Here is a 24,923-nt window from a genome sequence, read left to right on the forward strand (position 1 = left end):
CATTTGTGAGTTACATATATTTAAGTAAAATGACTATAGCCAATTTACGTAGATGTTTTGAAGATACAGAATAATATAAGAAGATGATAGTTTATGCTAATTAACAATACATTCATTCATAATAACTATTTTAATTGTTGGCTTTTGTTGCAGGAGGATGAAACAATGGGCACAAGTGATGCTTCTGTAGAGGATCCTGTTATTGAATGGCAAAGCGAAAGTTCTTCTAGGTGATTTTATTTGTTTTTGTCCCATACCTGGTGGTGCTCAGGACTTGTTTCTGGCTCTGTGCTCATGGATCTCTTGTAGCAGGGCTTAGGGCATCAAAGGGATGCCAGTGATTAAACCCAGTTCTGCCTCATTCAAGGCCAGTGCCCTGCTCACTGTACCGCTCAGGTCCACCTCCAAGTGATTTTAATGGTTTTGGTTTTTTTTCAATCTTTTTGTTTTGCTTTTTGAGTCACACCTGGCGATACTCAGGGTTTAAGTCCTGGCTCTGCACTCAGGAATTATTCCTGTCGGTGCTCTGGGGACCATATGGGATGCCAGGAATCGAACCCAGGTTGGCCATGTGCAAGGCAAATTCCCTACCTGCTATGCAATATCACTGCAGCCCCTAAAGGTTTTGATTTGGTCAGAATAATTTGAATTTTAATATGAAATTGCGTTCTTATAGAAATTTGATAAAACCAGAATTGAAAATATATTTTATAATAGAGTACAAAATGGGAAGCCAAGAAACCATTTGTTTCATCGTGATTCTGCCAATAATACATTTTTCGCATGTCATTGTGAACTTCAGTTCCTCATCTGTAAAATAAGTGCCTTTGTAAACTCAAGATTCTACATTTTAGTAGGCTAAATTTATTTTCACATCTAAAACAGCACATTTAACCATGTCTACAGCTAAGAAACAATGATTTGGATATGAATTGTGCATTTTAAGACCTGATAAAGAGGACAAAGCAGTATATTTTTTTTATCCAGAATCACTGTCACTGCCCTCCAGTTGTTCATCCATTTGCTTGAGCAGTCCCAGTAACATCTCCATTGTGACAATTGTTACTGTATTTGGCATATCAGGTACATCACGGCTAGCTTGCCAGGCTTTGCCGTGCGGGCGAGATACTCTCGGTAGGTTGCCGGGCTCTCTGAGAGGGGCGGAGGAATCAAACTCGGGTTGGCCATGTTGGACGCTTGCAAGGCAAACGCCCTACCTGCTGTGCTATTGCTCCAGTCCATCCAGAATCATTTTACTAAATAAATATGATCAAAATTCTATGCTGAATTTTTTCTTAGACTGGAAGAAAATTTAAAATATCACTTAGAATGTTTAATTACATTTAAAAATTTAGTACAGCTGAATCTTAAAAAGACAATGTTTATGAAAAACAGCCTCGTTCCTGACGCCCCATTCGCTCTCAATGAAACGACCATCTCTGAATGCAACAGCTATGTGTACCTAGGTCGAGAAGTCAACATGACAAATGACCTGGCACCCGAGCTGTGCAGGAGGAAGAGAGCGGCTTGGAACGCCTTCAAGAGCGTCTAAGAAATAGCTAAGAGGATGAAAAACCTCCGGCTCCAGGCACATCTCTTTGATTCTACTGTTCTTCCTGCATTAACATACGCCTCAGAGACCTGGGCCCTATGCAAACAGGATGAGAATGCTATTCGGGTCTCCCAAAGAGAAATTGAAAGAGCCCAGCTTGGAATATCACGTTTCACTCAAATGAGAGAGAGAATCCGGAGTTCTGACCTCTTTTGACGATCAAGAATCAGGGACACTGTCTCATTTTCCAAGGTGTCAAAAATCAGATGGGCTGGTCACGTAATGAGATTTAAAGATGACTGCTGGACTAGAGCTGTTACCGACTGGACTCCACGGGATGTCAAAAGACCGCGTGGCCGCCCGTCTACCAGATGGTCAGACTTCTTCATCAAGATCATGAACGATCGGTTTGAGGCTCTTTGTGTTCCTAGAGCGAACAGACGCCATTGGGCTACACTAGCATGCAACAGGGACAAATGGAGACGTTACTGGCGCCCGCTCGAGCAAATCGCCGATTAACGGGAAGTCAAGTCATCAAGTGATCAAAATTTAGTGCTACACCTGGTTGTTTTCAGGGTTTCTTCTAGCTTTACTCTCAGGTATCACTCCTGGCAGGCTCAGGGGACCATATGGGTTGTGGAGGATCAAACTTGAGTCAGCTTCATGCAAGGCAAGGGCTTTGCCCACTGTGCTGTCTCTCCCACCCCAAATAAATTACTTTCTTTCAGTTAGGTGCCAAAATTATTGCTTTCCTAAACTTGTATATTCATGTTTTATTTATTTTCAGTGATTCCTCAAGTGAGTATTCCGATTGGACAGCAGATGCTGGAATAAATTTGCAACCGCCAAAACGGCAAACCAGACAGACAACACGGAAATGCAGCACCTCTGAAGATGAGAATTTGAAGTCACTAGAGGAACGGCAAAGGAAATCTAAACCGACTAAAAAGAAGGTATGTAAGTTTACAGGTTTTTTTAAAAATTGTTTTTTGAGTTTTGTTGTTAATTTTGATGCTTTAATAGAAATATTTAATTTTTCTCTTGAAATAACTATCTAAAATAAAGTAAAATTGTTTAAAATGAATATTTAGATTATTTATTAGATATTAAGGCAACACGATTTACATAGTTACTCTCAGCCAGTTTTCTGATTTACAGTGCTGCAACACCAATCCCACATCTAGTATCAACTTCCATCACCAAATGTAACCACCAGATTTCCTCCCACCCCTGAGTCTGCCTCCTTGACAGGCATTCTGAGTCTGTGCTTATTCTGTAAATTTAGGTGTGTTTTCTTTGTATAGGTCTTTTACCTTTTTAATTAAACGGATTCCTAAGTACTTGATTTTCTAAGGCACAATCGTGAATGGGATTGTTTTTTAATATCTCTATATTTCATTATTTGCATATAAGAAATCCATGAACGTTTGTATGTTAACTTTGTAGCCTGCTACTTTAGTATACTAAAGCTATTTTTTCTAGGAGCTTTAGTGTAGCTTTTGTGTAGAGTCTTTAGGTTTTCCAAGGATAATATCATGTCATTTTCAAACAATGAAAGCTTAAAATCTTTCTTTCCTATCTGGAAGCCCTTTAATATCTGTTTCTTGCCTAATTGCTATAGTAAGTAGTTCCTGCTCTACATTGAGTAGAAGTGCCAAGAATGGGCAACCAAGAGTGATAGCACAGTGGGTATGGCATTTGCCTTGCACACAGCCGACCCGGGTTCTATTCCCAGCATCCTATATGGTCCCCCGAGCACCACCAGGAGTAATTCCTGAGTACATGAGCCAGGAGTAACCCCTGCGCAATGCTTGTTGTGACCCAAAAAGCAATCACTATCACCCCGTTGTTTATCAGTTTGCTCGATTGGGCTCCATTTGTCCCTGTCACATGCTAGTGTACCCCAATGGCATATTGGGGACTCTTTCAGGGTCAGGGGAATGAGGACCATCATTGTTACTGTTTTTAGCATATCGAGTATGCCATAGGTAGCTTGCCTGCAGGATACTCTCAGTAGCTTGCCGGGCTCTCCAAGAGGGATGGAGGCTTTTGGGGCAGCCTCTAATCACCTTTACAGGTGTTTCCAGTTGGGAATATATGCAGGCAAGATACTCTGGGTATCCTGCTGGGTTCTCTGCGAGTGATAACTTGACAATAAGAGGTCCCATGGCCGCAAATGTGGCCACACGCTTCTAGGAGCTTTGTTTTATAGTCTCTGGATCTTGGCCGTTGATGGGTTTACACAGCAGTTGGTGGGTGTAACTATCCAGCTACTGGAAGATGGGGGATCTGAGTGGAGGAGGCCCAGTCCCAATCCAAGCAGACTTGGAGATCTCAGCCCCGGGTCTCGCAAACCTGGGTTCCTCTGCCGGTTCCTTCATGCTTGAGGATCTTCCTAGCATGTGGAGAGTGGTCTCAACATGGCTGTGGCTGGATCCTAGAGGTCTTCAGCTGCCGGGGCTCTGCACAAGGCGGAGAGGGAAACTCAACCCACCCCTCTCCAAGGGTCCATGATGAGGACAGCCAGCCGTGGGGGCAGGAGACTCTGCGTTATTGTCCTTTGGGAACTTTGTTTTATAGTCTCTGAATCTTGGCCATAGATGGGGTTACCAAAAAGAAAAAAAAAGAAGAAGCTTCTACAGTACAAAGGAAATGAGGACAGGAATACAAAGACAGCCCACAGTCTGGGAGAAATGATTTGCCCACCACTCATCCTACAAATAGTAGGGTTTGCTTAGTTTCCATTGTCATCACATGGAGTTTTGATTCGAAATATTCCTCATTCAGATTTAAGAGTAATGCAGAGCTCGAAAATTTACATGGCCTTCTGTCTCTTTTTACCAGTACATCTGAAATCTTTGGATTTCCCATTGTGCTTATGGTTTGTCTGTGCAACAGTGGAACTTTACATTCCTGATTATCTAAGTACTGACCTGATGCACACTAAAAGAGTACAGTTTATTTCTCTGTTATTTGAACTGTTTCAATTTCCTCCCTTTTAGTTGCCAGGATTTCTGTGGGGGTATGCTGGCACTGATAAAATCAATCTTGTTTTTTTTTCCAATTTACCCTTAGAATGTAGCAATAGCACAGTGGCTAAGGCATTTGCCTTGCACGCAGCCGACTCAGGTTTATTGTATTAAGATATATTGGCAGTTGTTAAAAGTAGCCTTTTTAAAGATAAGCTATACTATAAAAGTGTTATGCTTGTCACCTCAGTCATTAATTTGTATACGATTTTTACTTGTAACATGGGAATGTGTGATAAATTATATAGAGGGCTTCTTCCATTTCCTCATAGGTTTTGTGTCTTCCCAGTGATGGTTTCTTTTTCTCACATTAATTTAACATGGATAATATAATTTTTTCATATAGTTCTTTAAGTATTCATTAAAAATGTAAAATGGTTGTGATACTTACATAAGTAGCATGTTGATTTTATAGAATTATCTTTGTAAAAACTTGAGAGTCTGTGGTTATAACAATATTATAATATTGTTAAGAATGGTTTTTATTTCACATAATTCCAATACCATACCCATCATCAGTGTACCCATCACCGTCCCCTGAGGATTCCAATGCCCCTTCCTCTCACTCCCCCAAAAATTCAATTGTATGGATTATTTCTCCCATTCATTGCCTTTAGATTTTGTTGCTACCTTGTTGTGTATCTAAGTCCCATATTTGCAAAGGATCATTCTGTAGCTGTCCTTTTTTTCTGATTGACTTCACTCAGCATGATATCCTTTAGTTCCAGCCATGATGCTGTAAGTGACATGATTTTGTTCTTAGTGTTCCATTGTGCATATATGCCCCATTTCTTGATTGTTTGACATTTAGGTTGTTTCCTATCTTGGCTTTTTTACTAAGTGCAATGATGACCATTAGTGTGCATACATCCTTATAAATGAATGGTTTTTTGTTTTAGGGTAGATTCAAAGAAATGGTATTGCTGAGTTGTATGGTAGTTCTATTCCAATTTTTAGATCTCCATTTTTTTTCATAGAGTCTGAACAAGAATACAGTCACACCAACAATGGATGAGGGTTCCTTTCTCACCCCAACCTTGCCAAAACTAATTGTCCAGAATATTTTATATGTGCCGTTCTCACAGGCAATGGGATGATATCCCATTGTTATTTTGAATGATGATGAGCAGTTTTTTATATGACTGTTGGCTATCTGTATGTCTTCTTTGGGAAAGTGTCTGCTCATCATCTCCTAACTCTTGTGGAGGAAGTCATTGGATTTCTTCTTATTTTTTTAAAAGTAGGAGTATTGTATTTCTTCTTGTTGATTTTTATGAGTGCTTTATAGATCTTAGATATCAACTTTTTATCTGATGTATTCTGTTCAAATGTTTTCTCCCAATCAATAGGGTGCCTTTGAGTTTCTCTTTTGTTTGTTTGTTTGTTTGTTTGTGGACCATATCTAGCGATGCTCAGAACTTATTCTTGGCTCTGCACTTAGGAATTACTCCGGGAGGTGATCAGGAGACCAATTGGGATGCTGGTGATTGAACCTGGGTCAGCGTCATGCAAAGCAAATAACCTACCCACTGGACTGTCACTTCGACCCCATGCAAAATCTTTTTAATTTAATATAACCCCATTTATTTATTTATTTATTTTGTTTTTGTTGTCTTTATTAATAAGATCATCTCATTGAAGATTCATCTGCAGTCATTCTCCAGGATTATCCCATTGTCAATACTTCCGATGTTTTCTTTAATGTATTTTATGGACTCTGTTATAATCTTTATATCTTTAATATACTTTAAGTTTACTTCTATAAGTGGTGTGAAGTATTGTTCTAACTTCATTTTTTCACATGGGGCATCAAGTTTTCACAGCACCATAAGTTGAAGATATTTTATTTTTCTCCAATTCATGTATTTAGCTCCTGCTTCATAGAATGGCTGGACTTAAATCTGGAGCATTAGCTCAGAGCTCTCAATTCTGTTCTGTAGGTCCATCTTCATTCCAGAACCATGCAGTTTTGATTTATATAGCTTTGCAGTATAGTTCCAAGTTGCAAAATTCAGTGCCTCCCATATTTATGTCTTTAAGGATTTCTTTGGCTATTTGGGATATTTTATGACTCCGTCCATGTATTTTAAAAAATTGGAATATTAATAGATTTTGCATTGAGTCTGTATAGTATTTTTGGTAGATCGGTCACTTTAACAATGTTGATTCTTCCAATTTATGAACAGGTGAAAAGGGGATATTTTTTCATTTACTGATATCCTCTTCTATTTCTCTCGGCAGTGATTTATACTTTTCACTGTATAAATCTTTTACTTTCCTGGTTGGTTGATTTCTAGCTTTTTTATGGTTGGGGCACTATTTTGGAGGGGATCGTCTTTTTCATATCTTCTATGTGACTATTTGAGTACAGAAAACCACAGATTTGTGTTTGTATGTGTGTTTATTTTGTACCCTGCAACCAATTTGTTGGTTGCAGAACTAACCTGCAATTCATTTGTCATTTATAGGAATTTGGGAGTCTTTATATTTTGATTATCAGTGTGATATTGGCTTCATAGAATCTCTTAACTAGGATTCCTGTTTCCTCAATATTTTAGAGGAACTTGAAGAATATGGCACTAAAATTTCTCTGAAGTGAGATGCATGCTGAAAATAGACTATAGACCAAACATGATTGCCACTCAATGCCTCTTTTGCAAACCACAGCACCCAAAAGGAGAGAGAGAACAAATGGGAATGCCCTGCCACAGGGGTGGGGTGGGATATGGGGGTGGGACGGATTCCTGGAGCAGTAGAGGTGTAGGTACTCAACAATTGTATAACTGAAACCCAAGCACAAAAATCTGTAAGTCTACAACTGTACCTCATGGTGTTTCACTAATAAAATAAATAAATAAATAAAATTTCTCTGAAGTTTGGGTAGAACTCACCAGTGAGTCCATCTGTCTCTGGCCTTTTGTTATTGGGGATTTTTTTTCTGTAGGAGTACTGCTATTTATTCAGCCACTGATTAGCTGATTGAATTGGGCATGAACTCCACCTTACTTTTTTTTTCATTTTTTATAATTTTATTTATTCAATCACCATGAGAGCAGTTACAAAGCTTTTGGATTTAAGTCTCGGTCATACAATGAAACACCCATACCTTCACTAGTGCCCATTCTCCAACTTTGGGGCTGGAGCGATAGCACAGCGGGTAGGGCGTTCGCCTTACACGCGGCCAACATGGCCGACCCGAGTTCGATTCCTCCGCCCCTCTCGGAGAGCCCGGCAAGCTACCGAGAGTATTCAATATGCCAGACACAGTAACAACAAAGTCTCCAATGGAGACGTTACTGGGCCCGCTCGAGCAAATCGACGATCAACGGGAGGGCCTTTACCTTTACCTTACTCTACTTTGATCACATTCAATATTTTGACACCAGACCCACCATTATTATTTGAGATTTTACCCCAACACTCAGATCTGCTGAAAAGGCAACAGTAGACAATTTGTGTTCTATTTCTGGTTATGAATAACATATGTCACGTGGCTGCAGTAGGGCCATGTGATTTTGAAATTCCAAAATTTTAACACTTAAGTCTGGAGGGATTTCTGCCAAAAGCCACTGGGTTTCGAGATTTGCTCCTGAGTCTCTGGGATCATGGCTGTTGAGCAGCTTGATCAGGAGCCAGAGAAGCCGTTCGTGGGCAATGACTTGGGGCCTCGTTGGGACGGGGAGACCAGGACCGGTTCCACCCCCATCCTGTGAGGCCCAACAAGTTTCGTCACTGCAGGCCCTGTTCTTGGGGATATTTTTAATTAGTCTTTTCATTTCTTCACAGAGGGTTGATCTAATCAGGTTTTCTGTTTACTCTTCATTGAACCTTTGGATATTGTATGATCCTAAGAATTCATTTATTTTAGCTTGTTGAACTTGCTGGCTTAAAGTTGTTCTTAGTAACCTCTCAGAATTTAAAAAAAAATTCTGACAGATCTGTTGTGATTGCTCCACTGTCATCTATTTATTTGTGTTTTTCTCATCATTTCTTAGTCTATTTAAGGGTTTGTCTATCTTATTTTCTCTTTCAAAAACCAACTCCTGATACTTTTCATTGTTGACTTAATTTTCTCTGTCATTGGTTTCTACTGAATTTTATTTTATCCTTTAGATCATTACTTTTTTATTAGCAAGAGATATATTGATTTTTTTGTATTTGAATTTACATGGTATCCTACCGACAAAAAATAAAATGTATTATTATTTATTATTTACATAGTATATGCCATTATTATTTATCAGTAAAATTAAGCAGCATGTTACTTAATTGATATTTCATTAGTACAAAAATTGATATATAATTATTGATAAAGTAAATTATTTTAAATGTGCATATTTCAGATTTTATTATATCTTTTAATATTCTCCACCTGTTATCTGTCATGCTATTGCACATGTATTTATGGTTTATGTATTTTTGAACTGTATTTTAGAGAGGAGGACTGGTTTCTATAGCAGGTGAGGCCAATGAAGAATGGTTTGCCCCTCAGTGGATCTTGGATACCATACCACGCCGTTCCCCATTTGTCCCACAAATGGGAGATGAGGTACATTTTACCCGTCACAGATGTTTAATTTTAGAATCTGAGCAGCATTCTCTTTATTAAGTTTTAAGACAGTTTTATTCTCTATTATATTATAGTTATAAGTAAACTATCTTTACTCTTAACTGCTCTGCTAAATTTTATATTTCTTGTGGACAGTAATTGAATATTTTTAATTTTGTATCCTTTGTATGTCATGGTACAGTTAATACTCAGTTAACATAGAGGTTTAGTGGTTGACTTATGTTTCATGGTATCCTACCGACAAAAAATAAAATGAATAATTGAGCTATATTTTGAATCTTCACATTAGTCTGATAATATTTTTCAAACAAAAGCTTGTGTTCTGCATAATAGAAAATGTAATATGTAATAATTATTCCTTTTCAATATTAGGATAAATAATAATGATAATAATACAAATAATAATTTACTGCTACTGACCCTGTAATTGAATAGCATAGTTATATTTATGATTTATCATTCAAAAATTGATTATAATTCTATCTGGTAAAAAAGCGTAATGTTTGTTTCCTTATTGTTCCAATAAATTAAAATATTTTAGTAGTTGGTTTCTATAGTCACATATATTGATTAAACATTCATTTTTGAGTTATTAAATGTGTGCGTGTAGTTTTTTATTTAAAACTATGGTAATATTGTCATTACAGTAAAAGAAGGGAGTATAATCTTGCAGTGACTCTAAAAGTATTAGGACAAATAAAAAAAATTCCCCAAAGATTTCTATAATTGCTTAGTATATATTTTTGCCCCAGAGCTCTGCCTGTTACAATTCACACCAGAAATAGCTACTGGATAACCCTATGACTAAGATATTACTTCCTGATTGTCATTTGATAGTAACAAAATATTTTATAAGTTTGTTATTCTAGGCATTGAAGTTTTCAGCAATGTTTATTTGTATGATGCCATTAGTAGAACATGTTCTACTGAATATTGTGTAACAAAAAACATAAAGGATTTTTGGTTTGAAGCTCTGTACAAAACCATGATTCCCTATATTTTCTCTCTTATGGAGGTTTAAAAGAAGTAGTGCTGAATTAACCTTAGAAGTATTTACAGAAAAAAAATTGAATTGATCTGTTTACTCTATGATCTGGTGAGAATCTTCTGCTTTTAAATACCTTGATATTTTTATGCTGATGGAATTACTTCCCATCTATTTTGCTATATTTAGCATATATTTATATGTGCCAAGATGAATATAAAGCAATTACTGGAGAAGGTATAAAAATGAGTCCGGCAGTGGACTAAATTAATTAAAAGAACGTTTTCAAGAACACATAAAGGGAGATATATACTTTTTGGTTATTCTTTTTGGATCACACTTTCCTGTGCTCAGAGATTCCTCCTAGCTCTCCACTCCAGAGTTCAGTCCTGGTGGCTTGGGGGACCATATAGTGAGTTAGGGAATATTCCTAGGTTGGCTGTGTGCAAGGGAAGTGGCTTACCCACTGCACAATCTCTCTGGTCCTCCAAATGTACATTTTTATTATAATTCAAAATTCATAACTGACAGTTTTAAGTATGAAAGTCTGTTTTTTCCTTCTATGTCTACCTATACATAATTTTCTCTCAAAATGTTATTCTGCAAGGTTTAACTCAAATGCCAATTACTCCAAGAATGTCATCTCTACTTTCCATTTGTCTCCCACCTGTTTTTTCCATCTAAATTATTTTTCTTGTATTATATGCAAAACACTCTAAATATGAAGGGTGTCTCTTCATATCCTGAGGGAAAATACTTCTTTGATGTTAGGACAGCACCTAATATTTTGGGCCTATATGTGTAGTCAATATCGATTAAATGAAGTATTGAATTTTCCCCCAACATTATGTTTTATACTAACATTTAAATATTTTAATTTTTGTTCTGGTCATTTTAGCTATAAGAAATTCTTACTTAGACAAATGTCAACTAGTAGAATATCTCAGTGTATTTCTAAAATCTCACATCATATTTTTGTGATAATTTTTCCTCTTTATCTCGATCACTACTTTAAAAATTATAATTATTCCATTTTTCCCGGGGACCTCCCTACAGCTTAAAACACTGGGACTATTTATGTCATTGTTCTGTCCACCATGTTTGGGCGTTAAAATTCAAGTTTAGGGCCAGCCTATGTGGTGTTCCTTGGGCCCAACAGTGCTGGGCTCATCAGAGCTATTCCGTTGGTGATTCACCCAGTGATGGATCATAATGATCATAACCCATAACCACGTGGCCACCCCTAGTGATGCGTCAAGTTCCATGTGGTACCAGAGATCAAATTCGGAATTCATTTGAACTCTTTTCCAGGCCCTCCACTTTAAAATGACTGTGGCAAAGAACCATTTTTAAATAAAGCAGTATAGTAGTTCATGCTGTCTCACGACACTGTTGGGGCTTACCAAGCTTGAATTCATATTTCTTCTAATATGTTAGAATTTCTGATTATTTCTTGCAAAACTTTTCATTTATCTGAAAATTACTTACTAGCCTGTCATTAGAAATATACATATATATGCATCTCTCTATATATAGTTGAAGCTATATATACATGTATGCATGTATACATTTAAATAGATAAATACATAGGAACTGTGTAAGGTGATTATTAAAATGTTAATATGTAGAATGCCAACTACAATTTGAAATAAAGTACAGTAAAAATGACTGGTTTTGATACATTTGTTATTAGTCTCTGTTTCTTCTGCAGTCTGAAGTAGCTACTATGGAGAAAAGGATTGTATGCCATGTTTATATTTTGCTCGTATTTAGCATAGGCTTACATAAATAAAGGACTGAATCAACATTTGATGATGAAAAGTACATTTGTTGTACATTTTTTTCAAAATTGTAATTTGTTATAAACAAAGAGTTTGTAGTAGTATACATAAAGATACAGAAAAAAATTTAAATAGGCTGTTGATATTTAATGTCTCGTTTTCTTTGTTTTAGCTTATCTATTTTAGGCAAGGACATGAGGCTTATGTGAGAGCTGTAAGGAAGTCAAAAATATACAGTGTTAATTTACAAAAACAGCCGTGGAACAAAATGGATCTCAGGGTAAGTTTGCCAGATTCATAAGCTGTATATTTGAAATATATACCATCATTTCTAACTAGGTTTCAGTATGTTTTGTCCTTTTTTTTTACATAACAAGAGACTAAAGGGCAATCTTTTGTAAATGAATGGTTGTTACATGGTGTTTGCAAGAAGAATATAAGGGACAATGAGTGTTTATTAATACAATGATTAGGCAGTAGAAGGAAATGTATAGATTATAAGAGGTCAAAGTACTCTATGAGGGGAGCTTTATGTAATCATATCCTCTGAGATATCAAGTGAAAGTTGATTTCTTTACTGACATCAAGGAAATGAATAAAACATTTATTTCCCTTCTTTTAAAGATTAAGTTAACATTTGCTTATACAACTGTATGTGTTTTAGGGATATAGTTTCACGCCTCTTCAAAGTATATCATGCCACTAAAAGTATATCATCTCAAAGTATATAACACCACTACAAAGACCAATCATTAATCTCCTTCCACCAGTTTACCTTTCTTACCTTCAATCCATTCTCACCACCTTTCAATCCATTCTTCTGCTAACCACAGTTAAGCTGTTTATACCCTTGGGTTGGTTTTCCTTTGATTTTGTTGTTTGTTGCTTTGTTTCACTATTTCCCACATATGGCTGAAAGTACTCAATATTTGTCTACCACCTTCTGGCTTATTTTGCTTAACGTGGATTCCTCAATTCTTATTCATATTATAGCAAAAGTTAACATTTCAGTTTTTACATAACTAACATCCCATCAAGTATGTATATCAAATTTCTTTCATTCATCTTTACTTTGGAATACTGAGTTTATTTCTGTATCTTAGCTGTTGTTAACAGAACTGCAATGAAAATAGGTATGCATTATATCTTTTCAAATGAGTGATTTTTTGTTCTTTGTATAGATACCTAAGAGTGAAATAGCTGGATCATACACTGGATCCTTTTTAATGTTCATTTTTTTTTACTTTTTGGGTCACACCTGGTGATGCTCAGTGGTTACTCCTGGCTCTACACTCAGAAATTACTCCTGGCGATGCTCAGGGGAACATATGGGATCCTAGGGATTGAACCCAGGTTGGCTACTTACATGGCAACTTACAACACCCTATCAGCTGTACTATCTCTCCAGCCGAGTACTTTTAATGTTTCAAGGAATCTTTATATAGTTCATAAGACTGAACCAGCTTACATTCCTGCCAGCAGTATATGAGGGTTCCTTTTTCCTCCATATTTGCTTTTCCCTCCATATCTCTAACCAATTCTTATTCTTTATGATCTTTTTGATGTTGTCACTTTTCCTAAGTGTAAGATTATACTGTTCTTTATAGTTATATTTTATTAATGAGTTAATAGACATTTATGTGCTCCTTTATTTTGGTTAACTATTAGTACAACTCTTCCCATTTTTTTTCTGTTGTCAAATATTTTAAAATTTTTATTAGTGAAACACCATGAGGTACAGTTGTAGACTTACAAATTTTTGTGCTTGGGTTTCAGTTATACAATGATCCATTACCCATCCCTCCACCAGTGCCCATTCTCCATCATTTACATTTTTTTAAAAAATTTTGTTAGTACCATGAGGTACAGTTGTAGATGCCTCTTTTGCAAACCACAACACCCAAAAGGAGAGATAGAACAAAAGGGAATACCCTGCCACAGAGGCAGGGTGGGACGAGGGGATGGGGGGAGGGAGGGATACTGGGACCCATGGTGGTGGAAAATGGGCACTGGTGGAGGGATGGCTGTTTGATCTTCCCATTTTAAAAAAAAATTTATTAGTGAAACACCATGAGGTACAGTTGTAGACTTACAAATTTTTGTGATTGGGTTTCAATTATACAATGATCGTGTACCCAACCCTCCACCAGTGCCCATTCTCCACCAGCAATAATCCTAGTATCACTCCCCCATCCCACCCCACCCCTGTGGCAGGGCATTCCCTTTTGTACTCTCTCTCCTTTTGGGTGCTGTGGTTTTTAAAAGAGGCATTGAGTGGCAGTCATGTTTGTTCTATAGTCTACTCTCAGCATACATCTACACAATGGAGTACTATGCAGCTGTTAGAAAAGATGAAGTCTTTCTATTTTTTACAGGGTTGTATGTTTTATGTGTTCTGTCACATGTCTGGCATGTGAATATTTCCTTACTCAATAGGATTTTTTTTTGATTTTGACATTTTATTTCATTGTGCCAGAAGATTTTTTGCTTGATATAACACTATCTTTTTTTGATGTAACCTTATTTTTTGTAACTTTTATTCTTTTGTTGGATTTTACTCCTCTAATACATACATCATGGAAGACAATATCATGTAGTGTTTGGGCTGTGTCTTCTTCAGTGTATTGTATGGTTTTGTGTCAAACATACATGTTATTTTTTAATTTGGAGAATCTTCAAAGCAGTGTTCTGGAGGCCCAGACTCCCTTCCCAGTGATTCTCAGCCAGCTGGGCCACACCTTACGTGTCTGAGGATGTGGTGCTGCTGGACCCTGTTGAATAGTATTGGAGATTACCCAAACCATCTTGTCAGTTCTGAGGGGACCATATTGTGCTGGGAATTGAATTGGGGTCAGCACATATAAGACATTTCCTTTATCCCTGAACTATCTCTGGATCCTAACATACAATTCTTTAATCCGTTTTCAGTTACCTTTGTTTATAATGTGAGAGAGTGATCCAGTTGAAGAGGCTTTTCTTTTTAATTTTATGTTCTTTGCACTTTATCATAAATTATCTCAACATTGTTTAGACTATATGCAACAGACACATTGCTATGTTATACTCAATGGTAAAAAAATTTAAATACCTTTCCTCTAAAATTATACATAAGATTATGCTGTTCACTGATGTCAGCACTATAATTAAACATAATATCATAAATCTTAGCCACTTAAATTAGGCAAAGTAAAAAAGAGTAAGAGGGATCCATATTGGAAGTGAAGTAAAACTATTTTCAGAGGACATATTCTACATAAAAATATTGTACATATAATACTTCACCAAAAAATAGCTACTGAGGGGCTGGAGCGATAGCACAGCTGATAGGGCATTTGCCTTGCATGCAGCTGACCTGTATTCGATTCCCAATATCCCATTATCATCCCCCAAGCAGCACCAGGAGTAATTCCTGAGTGCAGAGCCATGTGTAACCCCTGAGCATCGCTGAGTGTGACCCAAAAAGAAAAAAAATAGCTATTGAAATCAGTAAAGGTAAAGGCCCTCCCGTTGATCGTCGATTTGCTCGAGCGGGCCCAGTAACGTCTCCATTGGAGACTTTGTTGTTACTGTGTCTGGCATATCGAATACTCTCGGTAGCTTGCCGGGCTCTCCGAGAGGGGCGGAGGAATCGAACTCGGGTCGGCCATGGTGGCCGCTTGTAAGGCGAACGCCCTACCGCTGTGCTATCGCTGTAAAATCAATATTAAAATGTATTCCTTATATAATTCCTTTCAGGCAATGAAAGAAAAGTGTTTTTAAAATATCATTTGTAGTTTGATCTAAAAGAATTAACTACTTAGGGATAAACTTAACAAAAGAGTTGAAAGTGTTATATATTGAAATTTACATTGAAGTCAATCTCTCAATTGCTTCATTTGGTTTTCTTTGTTGGGGGAGGTGGGCCACATCTGCTGATGCTCAAGGTTTATTACTGGCTCTGTGCTCAGGAATCACTCAGTGTTAATAGAAATGGTAGTAGACAAAAGAAAATGGAAAGATATTCAATGACTGGAAGGAATAATACTGTAAAAGTTATCAATCTGTACAAACATTATGTAGACTCAAAACAACCCCCCCCCCCAAATCCTGACAACATCAGGACAATAGAAAATACATAACTGAAGTTCACATGAGAATATGGAAGTACCCTATACCCCCAAAACTACAAGAATTCTGGAAGAAAAGTGGGGACTGGAGTAATAGTACAGTGGATAAGGCATTTACCTTCAATGCAACTTACCGAGGTTTAATCCCTGGCACCATGGGGTTTAATCCCTGGAATCATATGGTCCCCTGATCCCTGTCAGGAGTGATCCTTAAGCACTACCAGATGTGCTCCCAAACCCAGAAAAAATATTGAAGGCATCACAAGACCTGAGTTCAAACTATGCTATGAAGTAATTAGTAGTAGTCAAAATATTATAGTATTGAAGTCAAATAGATAATTCAGATCAATGAAATAGAATTGAAAGTTCAGAATTAAATTCTCACACATATGGACAGTGAATTTTATGGTAAATATTTAATTTCCCATTTTAAACAATGTATGTGGTTCTGAGAAAATGTGGCAGACAACTTATATGTGTGGTATGACAATCCAAGATTTGGAACAAGATCTGAATTTTCAATCCTGAACCCAGATAACATATAACTCAAAACAAATTACTGTACCCAATGAGGCTCAATTTTGTTATCTATTAACTATCACTGTATCACTCTATCACTGTCATCCTGTTGGTCATCGATTGCCTCAAGCAGGCCCTGGCAACGTCTCCTTTGTCCTAGCCCTGACATTTTAAAAAAGTGCCACATTCGTGGCTCTTTCAGGGTCAGGAGAATGAGACCCATCATTGTTACTGGTTTTTGGCATATTGAGTACGCCATGGGGAGTTTGCCAGACTCTGCCGTGTGGGCAGGATACATTTGGTAGCCTGCCAGGTTCTGCAAAGTAAGACCTAGATAATAAGGTGGGGAGGGAAACTCAAAATTATATAATAATATTCTGTGTAATCACCTTGGGGGGGTTAATGGATTTCTAATTGAGATTCTGTGGTTTGAATGCTGTGTATAGTTTTTCATGCACATATTTCTAACACCACATGTATCACCGATGTACCCGCTCCTTTTCCTGAGGACCTCAAGACCTCTCCCTTTCATGTCTTGCATCCCACATTCAGTTGTGTGAATCAATTCTCCCAGTATTTTGCCTTTGAATTTTTGTTACTACCTTAAAAGTCTGGAATGGGGTTGTGGTCAGAAAAGAACCCTCCTCCTTTTTTGGTGGGAGTATCATCTAGTTCAGTCTTTATGGAAAGTAATATGGAGATATATTAAAAAATAATAATAAAACTGCCCATTTATACAATTCTTGGCATATATACACAAAATAAACACAGAAATTCATATATACACACCTATGTTCATCTCTACTATTAGTACTGTAGGCAATATATGTAAGCAACCTAAATGCCCAACTACAGACAAATAGATGAAGAATTTGTGGCATATATACACAGTGGAATACTATGCAGCTCTAAGAACAAAATCATGCAACTTTCAGTAACATGGATGAAACTAAAGGTTGTCATGTTTAGTGGTCAGTCAGAAGGAAAAGGATAGGTACAGAATAATCTCTTCCCCTTTTAGAGTTTTAAAAATACATATGACTGATTGTATCACAGACTTACTAAATTTGATGCCATTAGGACAGAGTTTCAGAAAATGATTTTTAAGACTCCTAAGGGAATTCTGCTACTTTTGCTTGTTTATAAGCCCTGTACTGAGCTACAACATTCTATTAAGGGTCAATAGTCATGTCATGCTTCCTTTAACAATGAATAGAGTAGACAACGTTTTGGTGGGTATTCAGGTAATATTTGAATTGTTCAAAGTACAACTAGGTGATATGCATGTTAAATAATTATTTATATTGAAATAAATAATTCCTTGCTATTCTTCTGAATAGGAACAAGAGTTTGTTAAGATTGTAGGAATCAAATATGAGGTTGGGCCACCTACACTATGCTGCTTGAAGCTTGCATTTCTGGACCCCATTTCAGGAAAAATGACTGGAGAATCATTTTCTATAAAGTGAGTAGATATTTGTGTGTCTGTGTCTGTTTAAATCCATGTTTTGAAATTTTCATGAACAGATTGTAACACCTTGTGCTGGAACCATAGTCTACTGGGTTGTGTGTTTACCTAGCATACAGCCAACCTGGGTTTGAACCCTGGCATGGCATATAATCCACTGAACACTGCCAGGAGTGATGCATGAGTACGGAGTCAGGAGTCAGCACTTAGCACACCCAGTGTGGTCCAGAAACAAAAACAAAAGCAAAAGACATTGATTGTAGAGAAACTCTGTGTGCGTGTGCCCTCTCATTGACATATTACTTGTCTCTCTTAATTTATGCTTTCATCTGTAAAATTGAAATTTCAATATCTTCAAGATTCTTGTAAAAAGTAAAAGATAATAATTTTCACTGGTTAATAGGCTTGAAACATGCCACTTGTTTTTATTTTGTTAATGATAAGGTAATGCCACACATTTTGAAGATAAATTTAAAATCTAAGGAGAGAAATGACCATTAATTCATAATTTGTTAAAAAGTTCTTAATAGAAATATGTTTAGAATTAAGGACATTTACTGCCATCTTTGGGCTGGAGCGATAGCACAGCAGTAGGGTTTTTGCCTTGCATGCAGCCAGCCTGGCTGAGCCAGGTTTGATTCCTCTGCCCCTTTTGGAGAGCCCGACAAGCTATCGAGAGTATCTCGCCCGCACGGCAAAGCCTGGCAAGCTACCTGTGACGTATTGGATATGCCAAACACAGTAACAACAAGTCTCATTATGGAGACGTTACTGGGCCCCCTCGAGCAAATCGATGAACAATGGTACAACAGTGCTACAGTGCTACAGTGCTACTGACATCTTTATGTTATTGGAAAGATATGACGATAGACAGACTACTTCTGTGTAGATCACAGCAAATGGCATTTAATTTTTTTTTTGGCATTTAATTTAAGCAAAGAAATTTGTAGGAAACATGCGGCTGGAGCGATAGCACAGCGGGTAGGGTGTTTGCCTTGTGCGTGGCTGACCTGGGTTTGATTCCCAGCATCCCATGTGGACCCCTGAGCACCTCCAGGAGTAATTCCTGAGTGCAGAGCCAGGAATAACCCCTGTGAATCACCAAGTGTGAAACGCCCCCCCAAAAAACTAAATTTGTAGAAAACTGTGAGAGTTTTACTGCACTTAGTGTAATCGCTCCACAATAAGCATATATCTGTGGATATTTGATAATTAACATGTTATTATATTCATTTATTTATCTGCATATGGTTATTTATGCATAGATATCATGACATGCCAGATGTCATTGACTTTCTTGTACTACATCAGTTTTATAATGAAGCCAAAGAAAGGAATTGGCAGATTGGTAAGTAAAGTTTTCTCATTTATTATTAAATTTGAAATAAAGTAAATTTTGAATTCCAATTTGAAAAAGGAAAAAGCTAGTCTATCATATTTCTATATGCAACTTTCAAATAATGAAAATTAACTGAATTTTCCTTTTGGTTATGTTTAGGTAATTTTTATCTATATTGTGGCACTTAACAGTTAAAGCTTCTGCAGATACTTAATGTATTAAAATGTAAATTTTGTTAAAAAAGAAAGTCATCTCCAGTTATTTTCCTAAAACAGAGTGTTGCACATAGACTCTTAGATCATTATTGATTGCAGTACTTCCTTCTTTTCTCTCTCCTTCCCTTTCTTTTCCTCCCTTTCTTCCAACTTTTCCTTTCTCTTCTTTCTATTCCTTTCTTCTTCCACTCTCTCCTCCCTTTCATCCCTCTCCCCCTTTGCTCCCAATAGGTTTTTGGTCTTGAGCAACTTTTTAGCTTCTGTGTGCCTTACTTTCATATTGAAAATGGAAGTTAAACTAGTTCACATTAATACTATCATTAATCTATCATAATATCAATACACAATAATTAAATTAATATATAGGAAGCAATAAAAATATTACCTAGCTCACAGTAAATAATTTGTGAATGTTTGCAACTGTCAATCCTGTGGAGGAAACATTTTTGTTCACAATGCTTTGGTTTTATAATTATTAGTATTTAGAGTCAGAAATTCTATGTAATATTTTTTTGTACTTGAAAAGCTGAAAGCAAAATTAACTGCAAAGTACAGAAGTAGGGTAGCCAATTATAATCCCAAGTAAATGATTCAAGTTAAATTGTATGTGCTAGCATTTATTTAAGAAGGCATGACATATATAATTTATTTTAGAAAGATTCTAGTACTTCTAAGTCAAAATCCTTGAAGAGAGTGAAATATAATTTTGTCAAATTCAGATTGAAGCCTCTGATAATGCTAGATATTATGATGCTTCTATATGCAACAATAAGTAGCAAGTTAGAATGGCAATAATTATTGTTCTCAAGAGCCCCTTTTAAGAATCTCTTAAAAATATTATAGGTGACAGATTCCGAAGTATAATAGATGATGCCTGGTGGTTTGGAACTGTGGAGAGTCAGCAGCCTTTTCAGCCAGAGTATCCTGATAGCTCTTTCCAGTGTTATAGTGTTCAGTGAGTATTTTTGTGGTCTTATGTCTGATAAAATATTATAATACCATATGAAGTTTCTACAAATATGATTAGGACTAATGCCTTTTTATCTGATTTGTCTACTCTTGTAATAGCTGTACTTGTAAAGGAGTAAAGTAGCTGTAGGGAAGTAATTTGGCCATAAATCTCTTAGTCCATTATTCTAAAAGAATGCAAGACCTAAAGACATTTTTAGTCTTCCTTTTGCTTCTATTTATTTTCTCAAATATTTCAAATTCATTTTTATTGTGGCTTCTTTCTCTCTCTTTTTTTTGCTTACATGCACTGATGTTCAGGAATTACTCCTGGCTCTAAATACAGGAGGTCATTCCTTAGAGTGCTTGAAGAAACATGCAGTGCTGGGATTTATACCTGGGGCTCCAGTATGCACAGCATGTACTCAAACCTGTTAAGATTTATTGTGGTTTTTTTTGCATTTCAAATGCGATAAAACACAATATTGTAAATGTTTATTTTAAACAGTAAAACTTATTTTAAACAGTATTCTGGCTTTATTGTGTTTTAAGAGGTGCCTATTATAAACATAATAATGACAATGATAATGCTATAAACATAATAACATGCACCTCTTGTGTACATGGCAGAGACACTATAAAGCTGAGTGTATCCTAATTTCATGGAGAATAGTGAAAATAATTTATTATTTAAGTAATTATTGGGCTGGAGCGATAGCACAGCAGATGGGGGTTTGCCTTGCACGCAGCCAACATGGCTGACCCGAGTTCGATTCCTCCACCCCTCTTGGAGAGCCCGGCAAGCTACCGAGAGTATCTCGCCCGCACGGCAAAGCCTGGAAAGCTACCCGTGACATATTCAATATGCCAAATACAGTAACAAGTCTGACAATGGAGATGTTACTGGGCCTGCTCAAGCAAATCGATGAACAGGAGGACCGTGACCGTGACCGTGAAGTAATTGTTACAGATAGACTATATCAATGAATATTAATACCTGTCTTCTATTTAATATCATAAATCCTAGGTAGATATGACTAAAATATGTTTATATTTACTATTGGCCTGCACTTGCTTTTTCTCAATGTCCTAGATCTTTAAGTTCCCTAAGATTCCTGAATGCAGCTTCTGAAAATGATAGAGTAAATTATCATTTTGTGAAGACTGTGTGAACATTTTAATCCCATATTACAGATAAAAAGGAATAACAAAACGTTAGAGGTGCCATAATAGTTAATCTGTTAAGATAAAGTATTTTATCTCACAAAAAGAAGTTCTATTAAAGTAGCTTATAAAAATCTGATTGAAGTTTCCCCCAGATACCTTTTTTATTCTTCATATGTCGTTGATTATAATTTTTATATTTTTATTAAGAGAGGTTAGAGTACACCAAGCAGTGCTCAGGTCTTATGAGCCCTGACTCTGTACTCCAAGATCATTCTTGGTGGGGCTCAGGGAACCACATGGAGTGCAAGATACGTAATATATAATACAGGTCAGCCACATATAATACAAACACTATGCCCATTGTGCAGCATTAAAAACATTAGAATGTTTTTAAAATAACAATTAAAAATATGAGTAAACCTACCACCCTCTAATTTTCTTAAATGACTCATGCTATCCTCTGTTAGACATTATCCTTATGTAAGAAAATTTATGCTTTAAGGAAAACTATATTGCCTTTTCAGAATTGTACTCCCCTAGAAGTCATACAAGTTATATTAGTATTTGTCATATAAGATTAATTTTCTATTTTTTTAATTTTTTAATAGCTGGGACAATAATGAGAGAGAAAAGATGAGTCCGTGGGATATGGAGCCAATTCCAGACGGAAGTAAATATGCATTTTTAAATGAATTGAAAGTTTCCTAGAAGTAAATGGCTTTAGTATGATATTAGAAACTAATCATTTTTAAAAATATTTTCATCTTATACATAGCTGCCTTTCCAGAAGAAGTTGGTGCTGGAGTTCCTGTATCCCAGGATGAACTGACAGCTTTGCTATACAAACCCCAAGAAGGAGAGTGGGGGGTTCATTCCAGAGATGAGGAATGTGAACGGGTCATTCAGGGCATTAACCACCTTATTTCTTTGGGTATGGTAATAGAATAAAATGCTGATAAGGTGGGGGTGTGGGCTAAGAAAATCATAATATTAAGTTCTATAAAAAGAGGTGCATTTTCTTACTGTGTACTTTTAAGTTGAGATATACAGTGATTCTAATTTTAATATTAACCATTATATATGCTTGGCCAAAGTAATGACTGATCAATTTTTTAACTTTTGGGATTCTTTAATAAAGGCTGGCATATAGATGTGTTTTTCTTTCTTGAGACATTTTGGCTCTCTAGCTATTGTGTGAGCCTGACTTTGGGTTCCTTGGTAAAGACAATGGGGTGAGTAACATATTTTATTCACATAGTTAGTTACATTTTTAAAAATATCTAGCTAGTTACATTTTTAAAATATAATTTAAGAACCTTGGCATTTATCTAGAAATGAAATTTAACAAAGCTCTCCTTTAGTTTAGTCTGTTGCTACCTAATTTGTACCAGTGTTTCATGCATGCTTCATAGATATTGTGTCTAAATTAAAAAATAACATAAAAGCAATGATCCCATCTAATATTTGTATGATTATGTAATCATTTTAGAAATGGGAAATATTGCCCTCACTTCATATTATTATGAGTTTTTATTTGTTAGCAAGCATTAAATGTTAATCTTTATAATTTCCTCTTGATCTTGGTAATATTGTAGATTTTGCCAGCCCATTTGCTGTTCCAGTGGATCTTAGTGCCTATCCCTTATATTGCACTGTAGTTGCTTATCCAACTGACCTCAACACCATCAGGCGCAGACTTGAAAATCGCTTCTACAGGTTTGAGTTTATCATTATTATAAAGTTTGTAGCTTTAGATCTTTTACTTTTCTTTTTTTGCATAATGATACACTGAGATCTCTGATTTCCTAGTGTAAATAATCTTTCAAACTACTAATCCAAGATTTCTTTAAGAGATTGGAATTCTACTTTTCTTTTATTTACTAGGTTTTCATTCTTCCAGGGTAGTGAGGGAGAAGAAAGGAAGAAAATTATTAGCATGGTAAATCAGATATAAAATGAAACTAGTAGCCTTTAATTTATTAAGTGTGAATTGTTTATTGGCTTATCTTGATTAGGATCTATAGAGAATTGGAGCATGTTTTAATTTACTATTGGCGAATTAAGTAGCAATCAATTGGATTTAATTGGGCTGGAGCAATAGCACAGCAGGTAGGGCGTTTGACTTACACGCAGCCAACATGGCCGACCTGAGTTCGATTCCTCCGCCCCTCTCGGAGAGGCCAGCAAGCTATGAGAGTATCTTACCTGCACGGCAAAGCCTGGCAAGCTACCCGGGACGTATTCAATATGCTAAACACAGTAACAAGTCTCACAATGTTACTGGGCCCGCTCGAGCAAATCGATGAACAACGGGAAGACAGTGACAGCGACAGATTTAATTACCACTCCCTAAATATGTGTAGACAATGAAACAGGTCAGTTTTTTCCTGTTTTGTTTGGAAATACACTGATTATAGATATATGGAGGACCGTATTTGTTGCCCTTTTTTGTTGTTGGTGTTTTGTTTTTGTTTTTGGAGTCATACGCAGTGGTGCTCAGGGCTCACTCCTGGCTCTCTGCGCTCAAGTATCACTCCTGGTGGAGACCATATAGAGTGCCTGAGATCGAATTTGGTCAGGCACTAACAAGGCAAGCTCTTACCTACTGTACTTAGACCCCTTTTGGTACCTCTCTTTGAGTTTATTATATCATAATCACAGATAATCCATGAACTGGTTATTAGTACAGCGAGTTGGATATATTTAAAAATAGGACCAATAAGTTCACTTATTTTATATACCATAAAAGTAACTAGATAAAAATCAATCTCTTTCCTAGAGACAGTGTGGAAAGTGAACAGGCACCATGGTTGTAAGCATGACATAGCAACTTTGTACAGTTAATGCATAAATGTTAGCACTATTATAAACCATGCTACCTCAATAGTATAAATTATATGTCTAGATAGGTATAGATAACTTGAAAAAGAATTTGTTCTTTTCAATAGTGCAGTTTCTTTTTTTTTCTTGCTCTTCTCTCTTCCCCTAAAAACTGAAATATTCTTTTGATTTTATAAAAATACTGTATTTGGTCAGATCACTATTTACCTATATATTATGCTTTGAGTCAGTTCTAGTCTGCAATCTAGTGGTTCTCAATATTATATGCTTCAAATGCTGTAACTATACACATTTATTAGTACATATAGTCATACAGCCGAGTCGTATATGTGTATGTATGTATACACACATATAGGAATTCTTTTGACATATGATTAGGTGCCTTGTTTTCTATGCTGTTTAT

General features: G+C 36.4%; 1 protein-coding gene across 1 annotated transcript in view; it reads left to right on the forward strand.

Moving 5' to 3' along the window:
• BRWD3 (bromodomain and WD repeat domain containing 3) overlaps window positions 1–24,923 on the forward strand; it is a 235,604-nt gene that overhangs the window by 177,189 nt on the left and 33,492 nt on the right. The window contains exons 22-31 of the mRNA XM_056124125.1: window positions 154–230; window positions 2,340–2,505; window positions 9,017–9,130; window positions 12,090–12,197; window positions 17,883–18,007; window positions 19,276–19,358; window positions 20,408–20,519; window positions 22,288–22,349; window positions 22,455–22,610; window positions 23,275–23,395. Coding sequence (XP_055980100.1) covers window positions 154–230; window positions 2,340–2,505; window positions 9,017–9,130; window positions 12,090–12,197; window positions 17,883–18,007; window positions 19,276–19,358; window positions 20,408–20,519; window positions 22,288–22,349; window positions 22,455–22,610; window positions 23,275–23,395 — 1,124 coding nt within the window. The remainder of the gene's footprint in view (window positions 1–153; window positions 231–2,339; window positions 2,506–9,016; window positions 9,131–12,089; window positions 12,198–17,882; window positions 18,008–19,275; window positions 19,359–20,407; window positions 20,520–22,287; window positions 22,350–22,454; window positions 22,611–23,274; window positions 23,396–24,923) is intronic.

This window comes from Sorex fumeus, unplaced genomic scaffold, assembly GCF_029834395.1.
Source record: "Sorex fumeus unplaced genomic scaffold, SorFum_2.1 ptg000050l, whole genome shotgun sequence".
NCBI classification, from domain to species: Eukaryota; Metazoa; Chordata; class Mammalia; order Eulipotyphla; family Soricidae; genus Sorex; species Sorex fumeus.